Source organism: Pezoporus wallicus, unplaced genomic scaffold (assembly GCF_028554395.1).
Source record: "Pezoporus wallicus isolate ANWC-B61680 ecotype Strahan unplaced genomic scaffold, APGP_CSIRO_Pwel_v1 scaffold_8769, whole genome shotgun sequence".
Lineage (NCBI taxonomy): Eukaryota > Metazoa > Chordata > Aves > Psittaciformes > Psittacidae > Pezoporus > Pezoporus wallicus.
Window position 1 is genome coordinate 986,828 of NW_026642673.1, and position 26,782 is coordinate 1,013,609.

General features: G+C 39.4%; 2 protein-coding genes and 1 long non-coding RNA gene across 3 annotated transcripts; 1 reads left to right on the forward strand and 2 right to left on the reverse strand.

Moving 5' to 3' along the window:
- Positions 1–22,574, reverse strand: LOC130611325 (uncharacterized). Its single transcript, XM_057431969.1, has 34 exons — positions 22,036–22,574; positions 20,931–21,090; positions 20,413–20,601; positions 19,251–19,440; positions 18,801–18,940; positions 18,167–18,304; positions 17,408–17,628; positions 16,732–16,889; positions 16,010–16,237; positions 15,115–15,450; positions 14,542–14,940; positions 14,181–14,351; positions 13,527–13,684; positions 12,957–13,097; positions 12,391–12,529; positions 11,926–12,116; positions 11,521–11,646; positions 10,688–10,868; positions 10,115–10,271; positions 9,728–9,860; positions 9,063–9,314; positions 8,288–8,428; positions 7,765–8,013; positions 7,251–7,442; positions 6,655–6,822; positions 6,371–6,514; positions 5,400–5,610; positions 4,453–4,539; positions 3,600–3,722; positions 3,046–3,194; positions 2,266–2,352; positions 1,429–1,575; positions 632–1,077; positions 1–282 (listed from the first exon to the last, which is right to left on the reverse strand). The coding sequence occupies exons 1-34, from the start codon at positions 22,194–22,196 to the stop codon at positions 51–53; spliced, it is 6,345 nt and encodes a 2,114-aa protein (XP_057287952.1). The 5' UTR covers positions 22,197–22,574; the 3' UTR covers positions 1–50.
- LOC130611331 (uncharacterized) lies at positions 5,114–11,986 on the forward strand. The gene is made up of 3 exons (XR_008975227.1): positions 5,114–5,248; positions 11,398–11,473; positions 11,810–11,986. It is a non-coding gene; the product is annotated as an uncharacterized LOC130611331 (long non-coding RNA).
- On the reverse strand, positions 22,471–26,112 carry LOC130611366 (uncharacterized). Its single transcript, XM_057432045.1, has 6 exons — positions 25,137–26,112; positions 24,597–24,761; positions 24,180–24,362; positions 23,823–23,943; positions 22,980–23,090; positions 22,471–22,484 (listed from the first exon to the last, which is right to left on the reverse strand). The coding sequence occupies exons 1-6, from the start codon at positions 25,236–25,238 to the stop codon at positions 22,471–22,473; spliced, it is 696 nt and encodes a 231-aa protein (XP_057288028.1). The 5' UTR covers positions 25,239–26,112.
- Positions 26,113–26,782: the final 670 nt, after the last annotated feature.

The following is a 26,782-nucleotide window of genomic DNA, read 5'->3' on the forward strand; positions in this document are numbered from 1 at the left end:
TTCAGAGGACCAAGTTAGAACCAAACCACTGAGTGTTCTCTTGTGTACCACTACAACTTTCTGCCTAGGTCTATTTTCTCTTCTAATGCATTTATTTGTTTTACCAAACAGTCTTTCTCCAAACCAGTTATTTCAAGGTAGTAAAGAAGCAAGTCTTCATTGCCTTTACTCTTTAAAAACTGGTGTTCATCCTCTATGATACGCACCAGCTCCTCAGTTAACACATCCACTTTATCCTCAAGTTCTGATGTGGACAAGTAAGTATGTGTTTCCTCTTCAAAGCTAAAAAAAGAAAGTGTATATAAATATATATGGAAGGGAATGCTAAAAATCATGCAGTAGAAATGCCATTGTTTAAAATGGCATCTCTAGACTCTTCACAAGAGCCAACCAGAAAGACAGATTTCCCTGGAAAGTTTTCTGTTACAGTGAAAGTGATGGTAGCTTAGGGAGAAGTAATCACTCTTTCTGTGACACAGGCTGGCATCAAATCTAAGCTCTCCTTTATAGTAGAAAGTGAGGTAATGATGAAGAGGTGTCATGATTTGTTTTGTATCAACCCCTCCAGATGGTTCAGCTGCTGCTGTCTTTCTACAACTGTTACTAATACTTCTTATCAAATCACTCTTACCGTGTCCTCCATCCAGACCTGCCCTTTTCATGGCTGCTTGAGGTATGAAGGAAATGCTCTTTTTTCTTCACAAGCAACTTGTCATTTACTGGTTCCTCAAATTCTGTCTGGAGTGAGATGTTGTTCTTTGTGTTATGCAATAAGCACAGAAGTAAAGAAAGCAGATCAGTGTTACTTTTACAAGCCTTTATCTGATTTCTTAGGGAAGGTGTACTTTCAACAAGACCAGGTCTCATGATATTTCTTATTACCTGCTCAAAGGCTTCCATGTCTGTGAGGCTTTTCACTTTGACCTCAAAGAGTTGGGAGATGAGTCTTACTTCCTCCTTGGAGAATGGTTCTTTCTTTAGCAACAGCTCATTTATTCCATAACATTTATCACCCTGGCGAGCTGCTGACAGCTGGAGCCTCAGAGAGAATGTTTCAGTAAGACAAGCCTTTAGTGCCTAGAAAATAAGAACTTAACAACTGAAGCCAACTACCAACAAAAGCCCCTAACCTGTATTCAGGCAGGATATTAATACATGATATGGTGGATTTTTCTACTGAATTGCTGCCTACAGCTACAGTGAAGAAGTGTTCTTTAGCTACTGAACATGATTCTTTCTGGTGTACAGACACTGTGTAACAATAATAGCAGTTCAGGTAACACTTAGCTATTTTTATTGTATCTCTCCTTTTAATTTTTATTATTGGAAGCTCTACAAAGATGTTAAACCCTCCCTTTTAAAATGGCATATTTTTTTTTTTTACAAACACTGCTATAATGTAATTACTTCTGGAATGTGTTGACGTACCTGATGAAAAAGCCTCAGAAAGAGTGGGTTGGTGTCATGGTTGAAGTCAGCAGCAGTGATATGAGCTAAGCAGTGCACAAGGAGGAGAAGGAAACTTCCTACAGAACTCAGGCAATCCTTTAAAATGAACAGCTTGTGCTTTGAATTCTGAGAAATAACAAATATCCAGAGCTGAGATGAGCACAGCAGTAGTCAGCTCAGCTGATAGAAATCTTCAAATGGTTTGTCTCAATCTTAGTGAAGTTAAAAGATTCAGATTAGAGTCCTGGGGATAGCCATGTAGACACGAGAGCACCATTGTCATAAAGCACCATTTAATTACTCCATGATGCAAATCTAAAGCATTCTTGCATTCTGTATCTAGACAGTTTTATATTTGCATATTCTGAGCTTCTCTCTCACCATCCCAGAGTAATAGAAATAAATAACACTAGACAGTCAGATTCTGTAATTTAATTATAGCAAGTAAAGTGCCAATACACTGTTGATCTCTATAAAGCTGACTGTAGAGAATTTGGGAGAAATGGAAGTGGTAGAATTTGGACATGAGAAACAGGGTAAGCATTGCTGATTTAATAAATGTGCTTTGGGTATGACCTTCCTATTAAACATCTATTCAAACCCAGTATCCTGGAGTGCTCTGTTTAGTTTGTGTTCAGATATATCTGGAGTATAGCATTAACATGTGAGAATTTCTTAGATCAATATTTTTTTCCTAGAAAGCATCAAGCATATTACAAATTGAAAAGTATGAAACATTTTTGCATTTTATTTCTTATTCCCGTAACTTAATGGATACAATAATGAGAGAAATTGCTAGATGTGAAGTTGACAAACCTGATAAAAGAACGAGTTTCTGAAAGCATTGCCGGTGACATTACTAAGAGGTATGCTGGAGGCAAGACACAGGTTAATTTCTGGAGCCTGCAAAGAGAGGGAAAAATGCTTCTGTAAAAAGTGTGTATGTACATCAAATCTGCAAAGTAAGATGGGATTAATGGGATAAAAGTTCATTTAAATGTCAGCTTTGATTTGCGACAGGTTCACAGAGCCAACAGCTAGCCCTGAAAATGGAGACTGTTTAAAAAAATCAGCTAATCATAGCAGTTCATCTTGCCAGTTTTCTATTTAAGTAAATGAAAGTCTACTCTAGCCCTGGAGCTTTTGCTGTAGTCACCATGATTTTTATTACTTTTTGATACTCTTATGAAAGACCCTGGAGAGTTTACCTAGGCTAAAGCCATAGTGTGCAAACTGTATGGAAAAATGAAAGAATCTTTGTTCCAAGTTGTAAAAGAAAACATGTTATCACAGTATTATGCAGTATGCAGGGATTTGGTAATGCAAGAATTAAGCATGTGATCAAGAAAGATACCACAATAAATATAAGAACTGATCATGGATTGTGTGGGAGAAAGGGTTGACTTCACAACAGTCCTACACCATTGTGGAGAAAACAAATGAAAGTCAATCCCCGATGCTTGCATGCTAGTCCTTTCCTGTTTCCTCTTACCTTATAAGATCCTTTGAAGCCTGTTGGCTGAAGAATTTTTATTATAAACATCATGTGAAAGCATGATAGTTTAATATATATAGATGAGTATATTAAAAACTTACATCAATGTGAAATCTGAGAAACCGTAGGATGGAGATGCCGTACTGATAGATGACAAACTCTCTTGGAGAAAGGGTTGCAGGATCAACTACTGTTAGTTCTTCTTGAGTCGTTAAGGCATCCTGTATACCTTGATAAGTACTTGCTTTTTCTGCAAGAACAGTAGCATTTCATTAATTGGTTTTATATTTTTGTTTCCTTTGTCCGAGAGGTAACAATGCAATACAAGTGTACTGCATTTCTCATCTCGATATGAAGATAAACCCCAAAATTTCACTTTTCCTAGTGAAATTTCTCATAATTAAGGCCTAGAATGGTGACATTAAGCACATGAGTGTGTGTCAGAGCTGATCAGCAGCAAAGTCAAGGTCATTCTGTGTTCTGACTTATTCAATGGTAGAACACTTTTTCAAAAGACAGCAACTTTATGATGTTTGTTCAGCAAAGTCTCACCATAATAAACACAATCAACAGCTACTTGAATGATGAAACTGAAATCTTCACATTACACTTAAGTTCTTACTTTCTGGTATAAAAGAACAGAGCTGAAATTTACTTTTGTCCAGCCTTTGGCTTTCTAACAACCCAGCTGCCACTGCATGACTTCGGAGCTCATCGTTCACATCTTTCACAAGACCAAGAAGAAAAGAGGTTTTTATACACTCAGTTTTATCAGCACCTGTGTAAACAAAAATGGAAATACTGCTTTCCTAAGCAATCCATCTCTTAGTGTATTTTTTCTTTAGAGAATGTTTCACACACTGAAATTACATAGACAAGTAAGGCAAAACAGGCAGTTTTGCTGCTTAGAACATGACATTGAACTCTACGCAAAGATGTTAATGTTGCAGAGAAAATATCTTTCTAATCAAAACTCTTTACATTATCCAATGCACTAGTTTTATCTTTTTTTCATGTATCTCAAACATTAGATGGAAGTCTGCTTAAAAAGGAAGAATGATATGTTGAATTAAAAGAAAAAACCCCAAACAAACAAAACCAAACCCTAGCTCTAACCACTGACAGAATACCCTCCCCAACAGTTACTAAATATGTTCTTTGTCACCAATGCAAATGAGCAAAAAAATTCTATCTGCCTTGAACTCTATAAATAGTGACTTTCTATCAAAGTGTCAAATTCTGCATCTGATCAGAATTGATAGGATTTTTTCCCCCCTAGCTAATAAATACAACATTTGCCTAAATTCTCTAAACCCAGTATTTGGTTTATTATAAGGGCTCCATCATTGCTAATTCAGTTACAGGCTTATGCAGATACCAGATGTGGCTCACGTATTGTTAAGCAACTAAAAAAGAGGTAGTTGGCATGAAAAGAAGCCTCTTGTGAGTTCATTTTGTGTACTTCTATGTGTGGGGTAGTAGCCAATAAAGCATCTGAAGGTTTTTACCATACAGAGAAGGTGGTGTGAGCTGTGGATTCAGAAGAATGATCCTGGATGCCATCAGGTGTTCTGCCTGCTTCAGCACCTTGATATCTGTGAGAACAGTATTTACTAGTTCATTACTGCAAACAATTCCAGGTAGGTTTCTGTCTGTTCCTGTCATTGTTCCATAAGCTAACCTCAACTTTTCTATGTAGTATTTGGGCCTAAGGCATCAGTTTATAAATCAGATGTTAGGAATGAAAGTTGTACTTTTTGACCAAATGTCTAATTTTTGAAAGAGGTTTAAAACCAGAACTACGTTGGAATCTCTTCAAGGGGCTAGATAAGGAAATCTTTCCCTGTCATTCTGATAATTTTGTTACTCTTTGAACTGTTTGCTTTTCAGGGTGATAAGGGAGCAACAAGGCCAACTGGACTGCTTGATGTACTTAGTGTACGCTCTCCTTAATTTTAGTTTTGCTGCATGAGGAAATTATTTTTCATCAGTTTCAAATTTTTTTTTTGGCCATATTTCTGTGTTTAATGGAATTCCAGGACTGTGCTATCCCACTTTATCAAGCTAATGAGTAAATAAATGCCTGTTTACTTCATAGCAAAATTGTTGGAAAAGACTCTGAAGTATTAAGCAGTTGATCACATGTGATAGGGCAACTGATCCCTGTGGAACCTTTTCAATTCAAAGAAGAGGAAGTTCTCCTGCTTACCAAGTAGCTGCTGATGTTTCAAGAAAAGCATTACAGAACTGCTAACCCTAAGGCTGGAATAAGCTCAGCTCTGCAGATGCATAAACATCGTCTAGGTAAGGGATTTAATTTTATTCACGTCCTAGAAAAAGCAAGCACCTATATAAGTATCCAGCTTTACATTTGAATTTTGATAATACACTTTACTTGAAAGGGTGAAACCCTGATATCATCTGAGCTGAAAATCCTATGCCAAACCTGACTTACTCTTAGTCAAGAACAATAGGAGCTGGTCATCTGCCTTGTGATGTATCCCTGGGACCGAGTAAGAGTTGGTGATGGATGAGAGAGGGCTGTTGCTTTGCTGAGTCTCTTTTTCTTTTTTTGCTTCTTTTGGTTTCATTCTCAACCTCTGTAAATCTGGGGGAAAATCCTTTCCAAAGAAAGCTTTCATTTCAGTGCATTCTTTCATGAGGTTCTACAGTGAAAAGAAAGGAGATACAAAAGTAAGTACTTATAAAAAGCACAATGGAAATTTCATATTTGGTTCTATGAGAGCTTTTCTTTACTTCTCCCCTTGCATAAACCTGGGGTCTGTATTTTAGAAACTTCTACTCCTTTGCATTATTCAATTGCCTGAAAACAATATTAAGCAGCAAATACAGAGACCTCCAGCAGACTGTCATCTTACGGAGTGAAAGGTTTCTGGCAGTACATACTTTGTGTAGGGCAGACACTAGCTGCTAAGTGTGCTTTCTACAGTTAAATTCCTCAAACTCTATAATGATTAGCACTCTGTGTGAGATACGCCATTGCTGGAGTACCAGTCTTTGTAATCCTTCAGTAAAAAAAGAGGGAAGCTGCGTGAAAGGAGGTAGTCACACTGTACCCTATCGTGCTACTCAGCATATGCTGTGGAACCAAACTGTGTGGGCTTCAAGGTGACATTTTTGTTCTGAAATGAAGAAAACTCTTTTAAGATCTATTTGTTCCCTTGTACTTTCACTTGGGGGACAGCCTACTTTTGAAAGCTGTGCTTCTCCTATCCCTTTCCAGCTACTTAGTCTTGCATTCCTAATCTCTACATTTAACCATTTTCATGTATGTGTCATGACTTCAGGACATAATCCACACAATGTAGCTGCAATCGTGTCTCATTACCATTATGCTATTAAGCTAATATGCATCTGACACAGCCTGTTAAATTAGAGAAAATTTGGGATTTGCTGTTTTCTAACCTGCAATGGATCAAAATGACTTGAAATAGTCATCTTTGTTCTTTTACTTCCCAGGAAGAGTTTCAGCTGTTCCTCCAGCCTTCTCATTTTCTGCTGTCTGAATTCTTTCAGTTCATTGGCTATGATGTTAGCTTCATTCAGAAACTAGAAGTCACAAAACAAACCGTAAGATCTTGGAAAGAGTGATACTTGGAGAACAAAGTCTTTTGTGCAGTAACAGCAGCAATGCAAATTATTTGGCATTTTCTGAATAAAATTCCTAGGTAATATATCTTTAGTTTTACCTTGTCCTGCATGCAGCCTTTTAGATTTCTGACTATTTCCTTAAACTGTGTCTCTCTCAGTTGTAACAACCTTGCAGTTTGTATAAATTCCAGCACTAAAAATAGATACTCTGTGTTGTCCTTCAGGAGATGTGAAATGTCCCTGGCGTCATCACTAATCGATAACTCCTGAAAGATAAAATGGTCATGTGAAACAGAACATGAAATTTGTGAACCTTCTTTGGTTATCTTACTTTCTCTGCAGTAGAGTGAGAGCAGATTTAAGTCAGAGTTTTTGCAAATGCCATAAAGGAAGCCAGGTAACTGTATTTTACAGTCTTGTGCATCGTTTATAAAAAAATAACTTAAGATTCTCAAAGGAGTTCTAAGTAAATCTATGTTAAAACGTGGATCTGAAGTATCTGATCTTTAGTAGCTATGTCCAAGGCTTTTCCAGTTCTTTTTGGCATAAGAAGTATAATATACTGCAACCTGGAGTTAGCTGTCCCTTCTCTATAAATAGACACAATTCCTGAGAAGTTTGTAAACTTCAAAGGGTAGTGACAACATACTGGAGGAATTCCAGATTCCAAACCAAACTATCAAGAGAATTTTACTTCTACAACAAGCTGTTCCAGGCCTGTGCCCTCCTTTTGGGACCTCAAGGCAATTTTCTTGAGCTTGTAACAATCTTGTAGCAGAACGACTGTTTGCCGCAGGTGTCTCTGAGATAGGATGAAGTATGCCATGAGATTGCCTAACTTCTCTCCTTCTGTCTCCTGGATCACTTGCATTTCTTTGGCTTGCATCTGGAAAGAAAACATTACAAAGTCTTACAGATTACTTGAAGACTTGTGTCTAAGTGTGGAAATGTTCCAGTTCTCACTGCAGGTGTGAAAATAGGAATCGGGGGGGGGGGGGGGGGGGGGGAATGAAGTGCCCTGAAAAATAACGAAACCTATCAACTTAAAATGGGACTTCAAAAGGTTTCCTTTGATGGCATGAGTCAAATAGTTGTGAACCACATAAAACATTGCTGAACCTAAAATAACATGCCCAGAGATTTTACTTAAGTCTCATCCGTCTGTATAGCTGTTGGCAAATGACAATACGATGCTTTAGCTGATGTACCTTTTCTTCTGTTTGTGCTTGAAGTTCCAGTCTGAATTGTGCCTGCATGTTTCTCAGTTCAGCTTCTGACTCTTCCTTTAAACCTTTAAGCAAATCCCCTTCCTGATGATGCCTCTGGAGAAAAGCCACTGCTCTCGCTACTTGCTGTTTCTCTATACTATGAGCAACCTCTCGGGCTGCTTCTTCACCATTATTTTTGTAGCCAAAACTGTTCAGGATCCTCAACACACCTTCTGGACAAGTCAGAATCTGGAACAGATAAGCACAGTTATAGGAGCAAATAAGTTGTGTTTTATAGACACGAGCTTGTTTCCAGCATTAGGTTTGTAGTGGGTGTAATTGACAGGGCTTTTGACAGCAGGGTTTTGCCATGTGCCTGCACATATGCTCCAGCCTGTGTGCCCTGCACATCCTGTAGGTTGTCAGGCAGGATGGACATCTGGGCACTCACAGGCTGTGTGAATTACCTTTGAGAGGCTCATGCAGGGACGGGTGAAACATGAAAATCATGAAATGCCTCTACCTGAAGGCTGCTGTAGACATCCAGGACTCTGTACAGACATGTTTGCCTCAGAGCTTCCAGCTTTACTATCTTTGCTGCTGAAACTTGTAGTATTTGAGTTAGAGAGTCTGGTGAATGCTTGACTTCCCAGGAATGTAGTTTCTATCAAGCAAAAGAGAATAAAGGGCAAGGATTTTCTACACGAAGTAGCACTGTGGTCACCAGGATTAGTGAAATCCAGTTTCCTACAGAATTGTGATGGGAAGTGTGAGTCAGTTTGGACTAGTCTTTTCTCTAAGGGGCTCCAGTGGAAGCTTTTCCTACTTATAAAGGCATGGAGTCACTGCAGGTTTTCCTCACAGGGGTTTTTAAAGTCTGCTTGTCTCCTCTACCTGCCTGTTTATTTGCATCAAATTTGTAAGTGCTTTAGTTTCCAAGTCCTCTATTCCCCTGCAAAGTTAAGTGAAATCAGGAAATGGATTAAAAAGTTTGGCATTAGCTTAATAAGAGATAAGCAGACATCTGCTCCCAGAACAGATTTATAAACTGTAGAATTACTCTCTGCATTAGTAAAAGCTGCCTGTATAAATAAGGTTGTCTCAAAGGTGGAATTTACCCACCTGGAGCATTTAAGTTATGCCTGTAGCTGCTCTGATAGTACAGCCACTCATGTAATGCCTAAACTTAGTATGTGTGTTTGTATCACCCAGTGAAGATTACATTCATTCTTGCAAAGCAGTGAGGTGACGATAGCAGGACTAGCATAAAGAAAAATAAGCAAATGCTTTAAACTCACTTGCTGCTCAGTGAAGTTAGAATCTGGGATTTGTAAACCAAGAAGACAAAATGAGAACTGATGCGGAATTTCTTCCAGGAAATGCAGGGTCTGTTTGGGCAATATTAAGTTTGGGCTGAGACCTGAATGCTTGATTTCTTCCAGTTGTTTCTGACGGAGGCTTTGTTCAGTGTGGTGGTGGTGTTCTGACAGTTCTTTCAGAAGCGAGTCCTTTGTGCTGGTTGCTTCTGTTCCTTTACTGGTCCTCATCCCCTGAAATTATAGACATAGCACCTGAAACATCTTCATGATCAGGAGCAGCAAAGAAATGAGAATTGAGTCATATTGAATCTGAGAGCTAAAAATCGTAGCCAAAAACAAGACATCAGTGTTTGTTTAAGTAACCTAAGTAGCCTGATTTACTGTGGAATTAAGTACCCAAGTGTTATTGAAAATAAGGCCACTGTTTCTTTTGCCTTCACATTGAGAAAAAAACCCTAGTTTAGTTTCTGTTTTGCCTTGCAGCGGTCATAACAGAAGATTTCTTTCTTCTTTAATAAATCCCCTTTTGCATCAATTTCCTTTTTGAAAGTCATGTGGGAAAATTGAAAGGAATTCAAAAAGGTAATGGAAAACTTTATTTTCCTGTGTATCAGCTGAGAACTCTAACACAATGCCAACCTTACCCAACTTCCTTTATGGTATTCCTTTTCCTCAGTCTTGGATAATTCATAAAAGGCAAAGATAGTGTTTATTTCTTCTGTCAGTAAGGACAGTTCCATATGTGCCAGTTCACAAGCATGCTTCTCAAAGAAAAACCTACAACCAGATATGCATGAGACAGGACTGAAGAGACATCACTAATTTTAAATAGTCATTACTATGAGGCACCTCTAAAATTCATATGTACATTGCCTGGAGAACAAGCAGTAGACTGTAATAGGTATCTTCTGTTGAGCCACATGCAAAATCCAAATATAAGCCTGCTAGGGATGAAAGCTTTTACACTTGCAAAGAATATATATATATTTTGTAACTGAAAGTGCAGAAGCAGTTAAACAAGGATTTCTTACCTTGTCTGGATTTCTTGTTGTACGTGACTGGTCCTTTCTGAAAGTGAAGTGGGCAGAGGAGGTGAGGCTATGGAAACTGAAGCAGTTTCCTGACTTGTTTCAGCCCTTAATGCCTCTGAATGAGCACCAGATGCTTTTAAAGTGGTTGATGAGTAGCCTGTAGAAGACAACAGAATATATTTACTGCTGAGTCATTATTTGGGTACAGTAAAACCCTATTACACACTTAGGATTTTTTTTTTCCCTTAAGTGTACAGTATTCAATAGTTAAAGTAGCAGTGCTCTTGGGCTAGAAGGAAAAGCAGTTGAACAGCTTGTATTCTTCTTTTCTATTTGCTCATATACGGCGGGCAGACTTGTACAACGTAATATCCAATTTTAATATTCTCAGCAGGGGAAGTAAAAGCTTTGCTATTCATTGTTAGGTTTGTACTGCATTTTCTCTTGTCAAACTGAGGTTAGATTTTCCGTTCTGCAGGAGCTGCAGAACTAAAACCATAGAGATAGTTCAGGTGTATAAAAATAATGCTTTTTTTTTTTTTTTTTAAATTTCCAAAGATTAAAGCAGCCTACCTGATGTCTCAGGTGATATACTGCTTTTGCTGTTTTCCTCCAGCATCCGAACAGTAGACTTGAGTAGCGGGATCAGGTTTTGTTGGATGACCTCATGTGTATTGTGTGAGATCCCACAAATGCCATAAAATCTGGTTGTCTGATAGTTTTCAAAACACTGTTGCGACCCAGAGAAAAGCACCTGAAACAGCATAAAGCAGACAAACCCCATTTCATGCCTGTCAAAGGTATAATTGAAAAAAGCATCCTGGCATTCTTTCTGTTCTTACGAAAACCTTATATTTTCAATTCATAGCCAGGCCTATGCGAATTGTGCAGTGACTCAAGAAGATGCTACAGCACTTTGCCTCAGAAGATTAAAAGCCTTTTGCAACGGTTACGGTCCCGTAGCTCCCAGCTCCCAGATTTTTCCATGTCCTTCAAGCTGCGCTTCTTCCCTAGGAAGTACAGAACTTCAGGTATCCAGCTGTTTAAAATCTCTCAGCAAATAGTGAAACTGACAACTTGGCAGTTGGACTAGATGATTGTTGTAGGTCCCTTCCAAGTGAATTGTGCTATGTTATTCTATTCTAACTTTTTTCCTAACTCTGCTGTTGAAAATCTGCCTTTTGAAGTGAAATTTCATTGAATTTCCAAGCATCAAATTCTTTGATATTTACTTTATAAATCCCATTTTGGAACTCTCATTTAAGTTTTTTGTTATTTTACAGGGTTCTGATTTCTTGCAGCAGTGTTCTTGGATGGATATTCACAGAACATGGCAACTGCTCATGCTTTTGTTAGAAAGTAAGTAACATGATTGTTTTTTATTTGCCTCAAGGTGAAATCAGTACCTTTGTCTGCTGCATTTGGATATTTGACAAGTCCCTCAAGTATTCCAGTTTGGCGTATGCAATCTCCACACTAGCTTGTTGTTTCAGTATATGTTGCTGAGATTCAGAGGCTAGAGCAAGTATGGCCTGGAAGAAACGACAGAAAATATAACCCTGCTTCAAGTGAATTGCAAATTCTTGCTTTCATTTTCTTTCTTACAATATGGCAAATCTCTAGCTACAAAGCTGGTGTATCTGTAACAACTCTAGAACACTGGTCTGGATAGCCCTTAAAGATTTTATATGGTAGGTTGCATTTATTCTCTGTCAGTGACTGCTCGGCTCCTAACAGTGCCTCTCAAAGGTAGAGCAGAGTTCTGTGGATTGAGACTGAGGATCTTCAGCCCAACCCAGCAGTGACCTCACCTTTCTGAGCTTCAGGTTTGTTACTGTCTCAGTACTTAAGATGTGGATCCTTTGCTTTTCTCTCTCTATCAGCTGCATGTATATTCGTTCTTCTTCTAGTTGCATCTTTTCAGCAAACTCCATCAGCTTTTCCAGTGCTTTTCTGATCTCCAGCAGAACCTGTATTTCCTGTTCTTTTTCATCTCTGTCAGCTATAAACAACAAATATTAGCAGTAGCACCCATCTGATGATCTGGAAATTCACAGAGCAAATCCAAATATGCCTTCTCAATGTGCTTCACTGCACCTACATTCTTTATCTTTTAGAAAATCACAATTTTCAGACACTGCCTCTGTGTTGTCTTCCTGCAGGAGGACAGAAGTAGTTTGTAAGGCTTAAGCTAACCTGTTGGAAGGAGCAAACATCACAGAAAACTATGTACAACCCTGTCTCCCTCTCCTCTGGTTGCAGTTACCCTTTTGTACCTTTGAATAGCAAGGATAGTTCAGTAGCCAGCTGGCTACTAAAGTATTTTGAAGTTCGTCTCTCAACTTCCTGCAGAGAGGACTCTTTGAGAAAATGGCATATTTCCTCAATGCCTTTCACTTTTTCCTTGTATTTTACCTGCAAGAAATGGAAGAGGAGTGGGAATTTTAGATAATGTTGCAAACTTGTGAGATAATGACCTGATGCGATACTCTTTCCTCTGACAGATGAGAGCAAAGGGTTGTTGAATTTGGCTCTTGCTTTTTCCTAGCCTTTTAATTATCCTGATTGTGTAGAGACTGACTTCATAGCCCCTTGTTTCTGATATAAACCACTATGAACTGTGTTGTCTTTGTGTAGCTGGAAATGGTTGCACTGAAGTAGCGACGCCTCCGTTTACAGTTTTGGTTTCCATCGTACTGGAGGGCAGAGTGACTGGAATTCAGAGCACCACCACCTTGGGTACAGCATCAATGATATTTAATTTGGTATGTGCGAAGAAGACTGCCTTAACAAAGTTTTAAAGACCTTTCCTGAAGCCATCTGCAAAATAAATGCACCATACCTTCTGTGCTTTTCCCTCTTTTGCAGCATCAAGGACATGAAAAAACAGTGAGTTAAGCCTCTTAAGAAGCCCTTCTTCCTTTTTTCTCCTGCAATGCCAGTATATATGCCTTGAGTTTATTTCCTTTTCTAGAAAGTCCAGCTGTAAAGCAGAGACAGACATAACAGTTCAGATTTGCAGGAAGCTGATAGATTATAAACTTCATTAAAGCTAGTGATGTAACCTGCATTCAATGCTTTTGGCAGCATATATACAACTTTGTTGCCCCAGAGGATGAATGCTTTGCAGTGCTAAGTCTCTGTGTGTTATTTTGGGGTAGGGTAAGGATATGAACTAGAGAGTACAAGAATCAGCAGAAGAAGATACAGGTAGGGCAAGAAAAAGTTGATAATGAAGAGATGTAAGTAAAATGGCATACATGTATTTCTGTTCATCTTGCACTGTAAGAAAATACTACTTATGGGGCATAGAAAGAACTAAAATTTCCTCTGTAGTGGAAAAGCGTCAGCAAGAAATCTCCCACAGATCTCAAACCTGTAAATAAAGATAGTTTGCTAGAGCTATAATTACCAGATCTGGATCTGTAGCTCTTCTTGGTAAAGCTCCAAGAGACTGAACAGTAGGAATTATATTGTGTGTCCAGGGGTTGGTTTGGGCACCTATAACAGGCCCAGTTTCACCTGTAACTGGACTTATGGTTCTGGCACCAATAGCGATAGGGACAAGGCCTGTGAATAAAGAAAGACTAAGTATAATACTTCGAATTTAGATCATGAATTCTAGCTGCAGCCCTAGCTGGCAGCTTTTAAGTTCAAAAGGAACTGAGAATGATTTCAAATCACCCAATGAAAAACAAACTGAATTTTCCTGAGCTGAAAATGCTATGTACCGGGTGTTGGACCACTGAACTGCAGACCTTCATCTTCAGATAGCGTCAGTTTACTGCCATGTCACTGAGAATAACATCAGAATAGTTCTCCTAAAGAGTACAGTAGATTTTTGAAGGTATGAAAGCCACCGTGTGATTTGGTCTCAGTCCTAGCTCTCCTTCGCTGTTACTCTGGTGTTGCTTGTTCTGAATATATACACCATGAAAATTGGTATTTTCCATTTAGTATTGAAGTAGAAACTCATCTATTTTGGTAGGGTGTTTTCCTCACCCTGAAAACAATGTGTCCTTGGCTCTCTATTGTTTACATCATTCAAATCAATTTCATACTCTACCTTTTCCATTTCTATCTTCCATGGTTCCTGCAAGTGGAAAAGGCTGCCTAGTATTCCAGTCACAGTCTATTCCCAGAATTGGCACCATCAAACCAGACCCACCAGGATCTGGGATTTTCATTCCAAACACTGCAGGGATCCACATCTCTGTGCTAGGATATTTGATCATACCTAGTTTGTTAAAAAAAAAGATGAGAAACATAAACCATTAAATAGTCTTGTGATAAAAAGAACTGTTTTCAAAGGCTTACAGTGCTGATATCTTGGACAAATCCTGTGATGTAAATGGGTGCATTGCTGTAGCCTTCAGTGTAATGACACCTGTTTACTCCTTAAAACAGGCTGGTTGTTTTATACGTACCCAGTTTACCACCATTACTCTTGAGACTTGAAGCTATTTGCAGTTTTTTCTCCAGGCTTCGCAAGCAATGTATTGCATGATAAAACTTAGTAGTGAAAGACTTCTTCATATCTTCTACTGAAGCCTTTAGTGCTGCTAATCTGTCTGCTACCAGACAGGTATCTTCCACAACTGATGCCTTAAACTGTTCTATAGCATTCACCACATGGCTTTGTGATACCAGCCAGTCAGCTTCCAGCACTGCTTGGTAACTTCCACTGTGGGGCCGCACCTCATCTTGCCGGAGGTGAGCTCCGTGTACCCGGGTGGTTTTCCCACTCAGAGGTTCGGTGAAGGCATCTCCAAGCAGCATTATGTTTCCAGAAGGACCCACCAGCCCACCTAGAGGTATAACTTCTCCTGCAGTCAAGAACAGGAAATGAGAGTCAGAATATCACCTGGCAACTTGTCATTATGGTCTGGTCCTTCCCGTTCCTAAAAAGGCACAATGATAATTCACTTCAATTGAAGTTAAAATAGGTCTTATGAGCAGTGCATACCTCACTCAGTGACTTGTGAAGGGCATTCACCTACCAGTGTTACTATCCAAACCGACTCCGAGTATTGGAACAATCTTGCCTCCCTTTGGCTCAGCCATCGGACCCCCGATCTCCAGAGGTGTCAACATGCCAGTGAGGGGGTTAAGGTACATCCCACCAACAGCCAGCTTTTGCCCAGTGTGAGGATGAATCGTAACTCCAAGCACTGGAACTTCTATTTCCGTCACTGGATCTAACATCAGTCCTCCCATAGCAAACAGATTTTCAGAACACAGGACTGGAAGTTTTGTCTTCACAGGTAGGCCAGTGTTGGGACAAACCGGGTAAGGAATGTAAGGGAATATGGGCACTTCAGCCTTCTGACGCTTACCTGTGTGTAGAACCAGAAGAAATTTAACATGGTTATGCAAAGTAATGCTAATGACAAGGAAGCTCTAGAGCTCAGAATGGAGACTATGGAGCTTTCAGAGGATGCTGATAGTAAAGGTCTGTTGTCTTTAGGTCCAGAATGAAATGAATGAATTTCTAACAATTGAATGTTTTTTTTTTTAATATAATTTTTAATTTGGCTACTCCTTTAAAGTTGCAAGTTTCTCAACTTATAATGGTTTGTACAGTTTAATGAGGAGAGGGGCTAAAAAGTGTCAGAAACAAGGAATGCCTATCATTTCCTTTTATACAGACCATCTAATATGTCTTATCCACAGTAAGTGGATAAGTACTAGATGAACAATACTTCTAATGCCATGCTAATTAGAAGCTTTTGCAGATTTTCTTTAGGTTTTGTTATGGGAAAAGTATACGCAAGTATAGCACGTTGTGGTTTTCTGTTTGTTTGCTGTTTGGTTTTTGTTTCATTTTAACCAGTGCTCCACTAAAACTCCACGAACAGGCAGTTAGAATAATTATTATTGCTTTGTGGCACTTACCTGAAGCAGAATCAACAACACAGACCAGCCTGGATATGATGGGATCATAACCAATGTTGCCAGCTACATAAAGGACCTTTCCAGTCTCAGGATGCAGAAAACAATCACTAGGTACTGGCCCAGGGCACTGCCCAGTCAGCAGCATGGTGCAGTGTGGGTAGGGATTTAACAGTCCAGTGATGGGATCCATGCAAACAACATCAGGTGCTCCAGCAGTGCCATTTGAGCCTAAAAGCAGTTTACAATAGAAGAGCAGGGTGGCAGATGTGTGAATAAAGAAACTGATCTTTCTACTGCCTTTTACAGAAGATTCTACATGCAATAATACTAGAAAGCAGACAAACACATTGGATTACTCTGATGCTGATTGAACTTATTGAGACTTGTCTACAGAATAGTTCATTTCCCTCTCTGTTGCCAAGAGATAATTAGCAAGCACCCAGCAAAGATTTTGATAAATGCACATCTGACATTCTTCCTAAGAAACAACGTGGAAGAGTTCTGCTGATGAGTTTGGTTTTGTAACAACCCCTTAATGCACAAGTCGTTACTGGATGAGGACTTGGTTTTCTGAATACAATCTCTTTTGACTTTGCTATTAGTTTTTTGAGATCTAGCTATTTTTCATGACCTGTATTTTGTCACCTGTGCTACACCACCCCGCCTACAATTCCTTACACATTCACATCATTTTCAAACAAATTTCTTGAGGTTGTAGTTACCCACTAGCTCCTGCTTGGTAAGTATCCTGGTTTTAGATTTGTTAAGAAGGTGGGCTCCCATTCCATCACCCAGCACGCCCCATGCTTTGAGGCGGTGACTCTCTTTTGTTATTATGCTTGACATCTCGCTGCTTGCAACCTCTATCTGGGTTAATAGGCTGAAATTCAAGATATAAAGATGGTTACTTTGCCATTTGAAGATAAGGTAAAACAATTTAAAGGGAGCAGTAAAGGAAGAATTTTGATGGATGTGGAAATAATATCTGCACTTTGACAGAGAGCTTGATGAGCATTTGCTTTGGCTAATGCAATAGAAAAGACCACTTTCCTGTTTCTCTCTTTTCATGTTAATGACACCATTCTGATTCTGCAGTGGTAGGACCTGTCAGAACATGGGTGGCATATTGTCTAGAACTGTTGTGACACCCCAGAGCCAAATTGGTTGGTAGCACAAGAAAGACCTTCCAAAATGTTGTTGTCCCAAGAATAAGATGAGAATCTCTAGGCTTGCTTTACACAAACATGAGAATTATAATGTGATCTTTTGGATCAAGAATCCATTTTCGGCTTCCAGATGTATGTACTACCAACCACAAGCCAACCCAATTGCTTGCCACAAATGCTTTCTAGCTAGCAAAAATAAAGCTGCAGTAGAATTTTGTATCATGTTTACTACCTTGAATAGTCTGGCTGAGACCTTGTTGTTTGGTTTCCTTTACAAGCCACCTTATTTGTCAGCATCTCTGCCAGTCTCACCACCTCTCGCAAGGCAGAATTGAACCTGATGCAATGCTCTTCCTGACCTTTCAGATCATGCTGTAATAAGTGTATCTGTTGATTTACATTTTCCTCATATTCAGCAGCCAACCGTTTCCTTTGCTGCATCTCTTCTTCTGCCTAGGTGGAATATAAGATACAGGTATCTATTTTTTGCTTGTTTGCATTTGGATAAAACTTTTCTGCCCTTTAATAAAGTGGCAAAGATTAGAAATGTTACATAATTTTTGTTTCACGCTTAGAACTTTTGTAACAACATAAACAATTTCAGTTCCAATGTTGAAAAAGAAGTTGCAACGCACACTTGAGCAGAAGAATTTATGCTGAAACCTCTGCTAGCAAAGCAGAGAGACAAGAGCTCCCAGAAGAAGAGATGGGATGTGCAGATGTACCAGACAGATCAAACAAAAAAAAGAGTAATCTCTCAGAGATTCATCTCTGTGTTAGCGCAAAGCAGGAGCAGCAACACCTCTAAATGTTTTAAAGGCCCAGAAGAGCCTGTGTTTCACAGACATCGCAGTGTTGGTTTGCAGCCTATGAAACATTAAATGCCTACAATTCCAAAAGTGAAGTTTTGTGTGGCCGTGCCTAAAATTATGAAAGTACGGAGAATTTCATTTGTTATTCTGTGTGTAAGTGTCACTGAGCTCAGCTCTACCTGCTGTTTTGCTTTTAAGTAGGCTTCTGTCATTGTGCTCTCATAAACTTCCATCACTTCTGGGGTACTCAGTGTCTTTATCCAAAGGTTTTTCAGTGAAGATATTTCACTTGTGAGCTTGCGATAGATAGTTTTTACCTTTGGTGGAAAAAGAAAAAAGATTGCATTAGGACTGTAAGAGATGATTTAGAGATGGTAAAGCCTCTCTTCAAAATAGATACCTCTGTGTAATTAGAACCCATGCTGCTGCCTGAATTTTCAGTACAAAACACGTTAGTGCTAGTTTGTCTCAGATTAGGGTATGATGATTTTGCCAGAGTAGTCAACTGGTAACTGCATGCTGTAATTCCAGCTCCCTCTGCTGTCCTTTGAACCACAAATGGTATCAGTTTGGTACAGAGGCTGCGTAAGGCAACCAAAATGATCTGTCTTAAGGTCACTACTCTTTGCACTATGTCGCATGGTATGAACAGCATAAGAATATAGGTACATATTTGTGTTTCATGTTCTAAAAAGATGAAAGTCGAAACAAAGCATGTTCCTAATAGCCAAAGCTTCATGAAATAATGGTAACAAAGTTACCAGTTTTAGGCTCTTTCTACATAAAAATAAGTAGCCCCAGAACACAATTTACCTCTTCTTTGAAATGGCCCAGTTTGGTTGTGACAGATAGTGACTGTCTCAGCAAAAGCTCAAAGAAAACATCGGTATTAAATGACTCAAGGTCTATCTGTTCTTCAGACTCCCAAACATCACCCCTCTTCAGGAAGCCAGCTGAAACATGGATATTCATTAATTAGCTTTTTTTTTCATTTAACGCTTTTTTGAACAAAGAATCATAGAATTGTAGAAGAGTTAGGGTTGGAAGGGACCTTAAGATCATCTAGTTCCAACCCCCCTGCCGTGTTGCCTAGGCTCTGTCCAATCTGGCCTTGAACACTGCCAAGGATGGAGCATTTACCACTTCTTTGGTCATGTAAAACAATTTAACAGCCATTGTACATTGCTAAACATGGGATTCTGGCTCCGTTATGTGCAAATACCCACATAGACACACCATTGTTTAGCCTTTTTGCTATCTGACCTGTTCCATCAGTGCTGCGAGAGTCATCATCCATACTACCTTTGTTCTGCAGCAAGGGGTGACATTTTTTAATGGAAAAGACTGTTGATACATTGGAGGAATAGCTGTCCAGATTATACTTCAGCTGCTGCCTTCGATATGGAGGGCGGGTAGTGCCTTTCTGTGGCCAGCTAAGTCCCTGACAAAGAAGCTGCAACACAAAACAAAACAAGGAAGTTCCTTTTCTTATTTTGACATGTTCTATTAATGTGATTCACATGTTACTCACTTAACAAGCAAGATGCATTATCACCTGTAAGGCAAGGACCCTGATGAGAGTTTGTTTTCGAAGTGCATCATTAAAGTCATCTGTTCTAAATCAGAACAATTACTCATCCCAGCAGATAAGGCTGAAACCAAGGGGAAGGAAGTGTAGTTATCTGTTGTTTGGATCTGCTGGATGAATAAATCACATTTTCTGCCATTACCTCACTGGTCTGGTTGCAGAAAAAGCATGTTCATTTCAGAACATACTATAAGCATAAAAGAATGGCTGTCTGGTGACTTAACAGTCTGAAGGACCAGCTTGTTTTTTAATTGTGAAACAGAACATCTGATTTCAGGTATATTGGGATCAATGGGACTTTTATTCTGAATAGGAAGTGCAAAACTGAATGGCACATGAATGACGACTGGAAGAACTTATTTATGACTGACAGTTCTTTATAATGGCATTCCAGGACTTATCTATGTCCTCTTATTTTGAGGCAGGCTTGGTCAGACATTAAAGAAAATATAATTATCATCTTATTGATCTTGTTCCTTCCCAAAGAGTTGTGAGGAATTTTATTATGGTTTGATCTAATGAGGCAGAAAACAGGACTGAAATTCACCTATATCTTCAATGTCTCTAAGTGACCTATGGAGCAGGTAAATATATTGGGGCTTTGGTGGTACTGCTGCATAGATTCACAGAGATGAATTTTACCTCCTATATAAAACCTGAATTACAGTCTATCCTAATTTTTAGCCCTGTAGATGATGCCTAAGGGAACAGATAGCTTGCAGATTAGTCGTGCAAAATTTTATCAAGGGGTCCTGTCTTTGCATTTACAATGTTCCTCTTAGCAAAGAATTTCATATTCCATACAAATGTTTGGAATTTTGACTAACTGCTACTTACTGTCAATACCACAGAGGCAATAAGCAGTACGAGAAGTCCTGTGATCACTGCAGTAACTGCTGTCCAGTCAGGTTTCAGTAGGAGGTCTTGGTTTTTTGCAATGCCCACCTGTACAGCATATCTGGGTGTTGTAGGGAAGAATGGCCCCTCTTCATAGCACTGTCCTCCAAGTGGCATGACCCTAATGTACTTAATAAAATAAGCATAAGAAAGCTGGTGACATGTCACCGCGTCTGATTTAAATATGCATGATGATTTAAACATTAAATGTTACTTTGCCTGTTACACTGAATCAAAGCTTAGCAGCAGTTGCACCACTTCGCACTCATATATGCAGCACATATGCATACATGCAGCACACCTGTAAACTCACCTGTACTGTATGATGTACAAAAACTAAAAGATGCTCACTATTATTTTTTAAACTTCCAATGTTTCCAAACATTTGTATGGAATATATAAAATTCTTTGCTCAGAGGGACATTGTAAATGCAAAGCCAGGATTCCGTGATACGGACCATTTTTTTGTGCCGATTGCTACTCAGCCGTAGCACATAGGTACCAGGGTGCTGGAACTGGAAAAGGAAGAAGAGGAATTGTTGGGCCTCTCTAACTTCCTCTCTGAGGCTTCGAAGGTCTCCCCAGTCAAATTCAGCATTCGTGTTGTACAGGTTGTTTCTAAGAGCAGAAGTAAAAAAGTCAGTTCTTGTCTCTACCCACCTTTTTTGGGTAGGCTCATAGTTACAGCAGAGATTTACTAAGGTACATTTGCCATTTAAGGTTTGTCCATACCAGCAGAAAACAGCATCAGTGTGAGTTTGGGCACTGCACCTACAATTGTCCACACAGCTCTACTGTTTACTAACCCCTTGCTTTGTTTTGGGTTGCTCCAACTGGTTCTCCCCCCAGAAATGTGCAGTAGAGTAAGTTAGCCCTAAGCATCGTGGATATTTATTTAGCAGTGAAGAGATAGTTACTGGGACCCCTTATATGTGTTTAATCACTGCAATGTCAACATGGAAACCACATGTAGGTTTTGTTATTGATTACATGTCCCTGGTGTTATTTGTATACTTTGAAACTGGATGAAGGGCAAAAAGCAAATCAAAATAACCTATAGGGGAAGAAACCCACAAAACCACCCAACCAAACAAAAGCCACAAAGGAATAATGAAAGCTTTCATTGCAGTAAGACCTATTGGTTTCCATTTGGGTTAGTTTACCAAAACCTAAACCATAGCTCCAATTAGATCACAAAACTCAATAACTACAAGAAAGGGAAGAGAACTTAAGGTCGACTAGAGGGATTATACAGCATAAGTCAGTGAAAAGACAAATTATAAAGAGTGTGAACAGAGGTCAGAAATAGCATCAGCAAGACAACAGGAACAGTATGTATGTATTTAATAAATGAAAGTTTTCTTAACAACTTTCATGCTGTTTCCTACTGTGCCACAATGTCTTCTCTGTCAGAAAGACATTAAAGTATGTTTACTAATGAGATTTACACTCTTCCTAATCATGTGTTCTCTTAATTCTATGTTGAAAAACAGGAAAACTTCAGCCTTGCTCTCTGTAGCTTAAGTGCATTAGAAAGGTTCTATATTCATCATTTGTACTTACACATCATAAACGGGGTAATGCTCCTTGGAGACAATGAATATGATAGTAACATTAACATTAATGCATGTGATGGGATTTAAGATGCCAGTAAATATGATTTTTGATGTGGAGTTTGAGGGTTTCAGGCTTTGTACCCAGGAATGTTCTTCATAGCGAGACATAACTGTAAAAGCACAGACCTTAAGTTTGGATCATTACTGATCATATTCTGTCTACAGAACAACTGCAGGATATAGCATTTGCTTTTACTTTCTACGACTAAGCTTTATACATGCAAATTTTGTTTCCAAAATAAGGCTTACTGTCAGGACAACATGCAAACATGCCACTGGCTTGCTATAGATTTGAGGATTTCTCTGCAACTGCTAAAGAGGGACTTAAGTCCTGCTTTCCAAGAGGAATGCAAGTGGAAGGAGGGGTAATAAGGAAGTGATCTCACATGCCCAAAGCTAAAAAGAGGGTGTATAGAGCTGAAGAATAGAGCTAAACTATGGATCAGAACTACTAAGCCGAAGGAGAGATGTGAGAGGAAATGAGGGAAGCTCAACTCTGCTAGTTGCTCCTGAGCTCTGCCCTCCCTCCATGACAGTCAAGGTGGTCATGGCAGCACACACAGGTGAAGGCAACTTTTGCCCATCCAGCTGTTTCTCATTGCAACTGGGGGAAAGGCAGGGAGCTAGAGAGAAGCAGTCTGCTGACCAGTGGGTTTGGGCTGTGACTGCAAAGGATCAGACTTTCAGTGCAGACAAGGTAAAGCTTTATGTTTGACTTTGCTCAGTGTGAACGGTTTCTCCAGGAGTTTGAAGATGGTGAGGTCTGTTTGATTTAACCATTGTTATTTTCTGGTTAAGCCAGTGCTGCAGATGGTTGATGGGACAAAGCACAATTAAATCTTAGAGAAGCTGTATTGAATACGTGCTTTGGAGCTTTATGGGAGAACTTACCTGAATCTATTGCTGAAGAAGGCCGATTCTTGTTATGTGATGAAGCCTCATTTAGCATGAAATTGTGGAATAGTTGTGGGTCAGGATCATACACCCCTAAAAATCCTTTTCCTGAAGTGGTATAAAAAGCATTGGTCACTTCTTGTTTTCAGTAGGCTGGGTAGTGCTTTTTCTGCTAGTTTATAGAGCATCTGCTCACCAAAGACCCCAAGTAACACTTAAAAATCTAAACCCAAATGGTATACTTTTTAGTACTTTCCTCTTATTTTTGAGCAGTGCTTTGATTGGGCCTCACTCCAAGCCTATAGGTTTTGTTTGGTGTTGCAAGACCTGTTCCTTAAATAGCATCTGGTTTACCTTGGCTGAAGTCAATGAAACTAAGCAAATTATTACATCTTATTGTCATTACTAAACTTCGGTTTATTTGCATGGTTGTGCAAAGAGTGCTTTTGGATTATGGCTTTGTTCAGGAGAAAAATATGTTTAGCTACTTCTGATTCTATTTGGTAAACACCCATTGATATCTGAAGCCCAAGGGAAAATCTTTATGGACAAAGGACCTGAGAAAGGAGTTCAGGCAAATCTGTTTATCGTTATTTGGGGAATGGAGGAAATTTGTGAATATCTGTCCTTTCTTGTACTATTCAAAATATACAGATTTCAGATGCCTGTTCTGGGATTGAGAAGGATGATTTTTGCATGGAGTTATTAGTTTGTATTGCTGCATGCTATCAGTTTATATGCATCAAGTTTTCTTATTGTTTGTGTTATAAATAGGCTTGTGTGTATGAAAGCCATTTAATATACAGATAATACTATAACTGTTCTTATTCTTTCCCTTACCACTCATTTTCACAACGAATGTTGGATGGGTATATTTGCTTTGTTCTGAAGTGCAGGTGTCTTTTAAAGAGAAATATGGTCTCAGTAGAACTCTTCTTAATTCTTCTAAGAAAACAGCAATCTAATAGAAAAAGAGTTCAAAGATTTCTTTTTTTTGCATTAATTTTGCATACAGTTGCAATATAAGATCACATACAGAAATATGCTGTGCATAGAATAGTGTCTGGGGGTTTTGTTTCTTGCTTTCTGTAATTTCCCAAGAAAAAAGGAATGAGGATGTTCTTTGGTTAAAGGATTACTAGAAGTCTAAAAAGCCTAGCAAAATAGGTAGATTGTGGAAATGACTGCAGCTTTTACCTTGCTCCCATTTCTATAAGTGACGAAAAGCTGAGCATTTTTGTCTGTACAGGCGACCTGCAGAATATCTCTTTGTTGTCTTCTGCACTGAGAGTTACAAACACTCTCCAGACTGTCAGTTTGACAAATGCAGAGGCCAAGAACCTTATCATATCCTTGATAATCTCTGGGGACAGTGCAAACCTGCAGAAGGAAAAAAAGGGATAAAATAGCAGTACAAATAATGTCCAGGTGTTGCTTAAGTGAGGAAGGGAATCTGGCTTTCCTGTTTCGGGTTGAAGAAGAGGCAAAGCCTCCTGTGAAAATGCCAATAACACTTGGTTGCCATGCTCTCTGTGCCTTCTAAAGGAAGAGTTTGAGCCGTTAGGGTAGTTTCTGTGTGATCTTTGAATTTAACTAATGTAAAAACTGAAATACCTTCTCTGAGCAATAATGAACCCATCCTTCCTTGGTTAAACACTGTCCTTCCTGATTTCGCGAAGCTGAATCTCGACAAATGTCATAAGCTTGTCTGACACAGTGTCTTCCATCATTTAAGGACCTCCAATAACCTGGAGGGCATGTGCAGTGAGCATCACGGGGCTGGAAGAAAAAACAGGCATTTGCTTAGGAACCTGCAGTCTCATGCAGATACTATTCTGTACCTTGCTGCATTAAGCACTGCACATTATCTGACCAGGGTCAGATGAAACTTTGATGACCATACACATACACTTTATCTTCCAGCAATGGGGGGAGGTTTGATGTAGCCCTGAAGAAACTCAGAGCATATGGGGACCTGGTGTCCCCTTCCTCCTCCCTACATAATTACAAATGAGGTGTAGGATTAAAGATAGTTGATACTAAAGAGAGAGAGACTGAAGAAAGAAGTGCAGGTGAGATAAGATGAAGAACAAAGTGTAAAGTAATACTGATATGTGTGAAGGCTGAAAAGCTTTTGCAGGACTGCTCCTGTACCTGAAACACCTGGCCTTTCCCAAGACAGATGCATGTCTCTTGCCCTTCTGCAGGCTGCATTGCCTCTGAGCCACATGGAAGACATGCATTTTGGCCGGGCATGGGATTGAAGAAATCCACTGGGCATGGCAAGCAGCTGTGCGATACCAGTGCTGCTCTTTCTGAACGAAAAGTTCCAGGCGGACATGGAACTGGTGTAATGCTTCCTTCAGGGCAGAAAAAGCCTTTGAACAACAACAGAAATGCTCATCAAATTTTCTTCTATAATGCAGCTGTATTATGTAGATGGATGAGTTTGCATCTTTCTAGTTTAAATATTGTAGCTTATTTATGTCATCATAAACCACTTAAATCAGTTAAATGAATCCTGCTTCGACAAAAACATTTGTTCATTTCATTATTGTTTTACTATGCAGCACAGAAAGGAAGCCTTCTGATGTGTAAATCTCATTACACTGCATGCTCTGTTCTTGTTGTTTAAGCTTACTTACCTTTTATAATAGGAATTTCAGCAAGCCAAGTTATTATCTAAGATCTCCTGTAGCATTCAACAAAATAAAAGTCTGACTGCATTTTTATTGAGCAGTATATGACTGAGAAGCATTCTAAGGAAGCTAATAATCTCTGCTAAGTTATCTACAAATACCTGCTGGACAAATTGGCATATTCTCTTCTCTTTCGTTGCAATAAAGTCCACTTTGACAGTCATCATTTTGAAGTTGTAGTTTCCCATTGCCACAAGGCAAGCTTGAAAAAATAGAGAAAATGAAGAGGCAGAAGGCCATTTCTCTATCGCACCAACTAGCTTGATTTGCCAAATGCGGGTAAGTAACAAACATGCATAAGGAGAGTTTTCCTTTCAGCCACTGAATATTTAATGGTAAGTGAAAGTTAAAACATGGTAATGTAGTGGTGTAAAATATTCATGGAAGTTATTTGAGCCTGTTGTACTCCCCTACAGGTCATATAACAGAAGCTGTACTCTGTCCAATCTAAAGAATTTACATATGAAATATGACTGTTGCAGCACAGATAAGGGTTTATTTATGGCTATAGAAAATTGGCTACTGTACTTTGTAATATCAAGTTTTCAGGGTCCCTACAGCAGCCGTGATCTTTCAAAGTCTGTGAATCCGTGTTTACCAGAAAGGACCATCAGCTAGTATGGCGTGCATGGGGTTTTATTTTTGGGATAGGCAGCATAGCTTATGATGAGCATAAGCAAAAAAACCTGTTAAGCAATTTGTGTCTTTTGGGTGTTTACAACAGAAAATGTGGTTATGCATGGCTCTGTTTCTCAAGAGCTGTGGCAGCTCCTAGAATGCAGTTCAGGGACCCGCTTTTGAGTGCGCTCCCCTTTTTGCCATTCCTCGTGGGGGTTTTAAACGGTAGGAAAACCGGCAAGCACCGGTGACCCCGCTAACAGGAGCGCAGGGCTCTGTCCTGCCGCAGGTTCCCTTGTCCCACAGCAGGGGGCAGTGGGGCTCCTCCTGCCGCCCGCATCCCGCGGCGCGGCGAATTGTCGGCGAGGGGAAGTAACGTAGCATCTTGGATTGATGGGCGTTGGAGGCACTTCTGAAACCTTCTCCCCGTTAATAAAAGGCAGCTCCCCATGTGTCATGAAAGCTGTGTCGTATATCTAGCAG

What these genes read in the sequence shown, in the direction of transcription:
- LOC130611325 (XM_057431969.1), bottom strand. Translation starts at nt 22,196, where the DNA reads ATGTCTCGCTATGAAGAACATTCCTGGGTACAAAGCCTGAAACCCTCA. An exon ending in AATACCATAAAGGAAGTTGG is followed by an intron (nt 9,315 to 9,727) that starts GTAAGGTTGGCA and finishes CTATAATTTCAG; the next exon opens with GGGATGAGGACCAGTAAAGG. An exon ending in AAGCCAAAGGCTGGACAAAA is followed by an intron (nt 3,195 to 3,599) that starts GTAAATTTCAGC and finishes CTGTTCTTGCAG; the next exon opens with AAAAAGCAAGTACTTATCAA.
- LOC130611366 (XM_057432045.1), bottom strand. Translation starts at nt 25,238, where the DNA reads ATGCCCGGCCAAAATGCATGTCTTCCATGTGGCTCAGAGGCAATGCAG. An exon ending in GGAAAGGCCAGGTGTTTCAG is followed by an intron (nt 24,762 to 25,136) that starts GTACAGGAGCAG and finishes TTTTTCTTCCAG; the next exon opens with CCCCGTGATGCTCACTGCAC. An exon ending in CTTATAGAAATGGGAGCAAG is followed by an intron (nt 23,944 to 24,179) that starts GTAAAAGCTGCA and finishes TTTTTCTATTAG; the next exon opens with ATTGCTGTTTTCTTAGAAGA.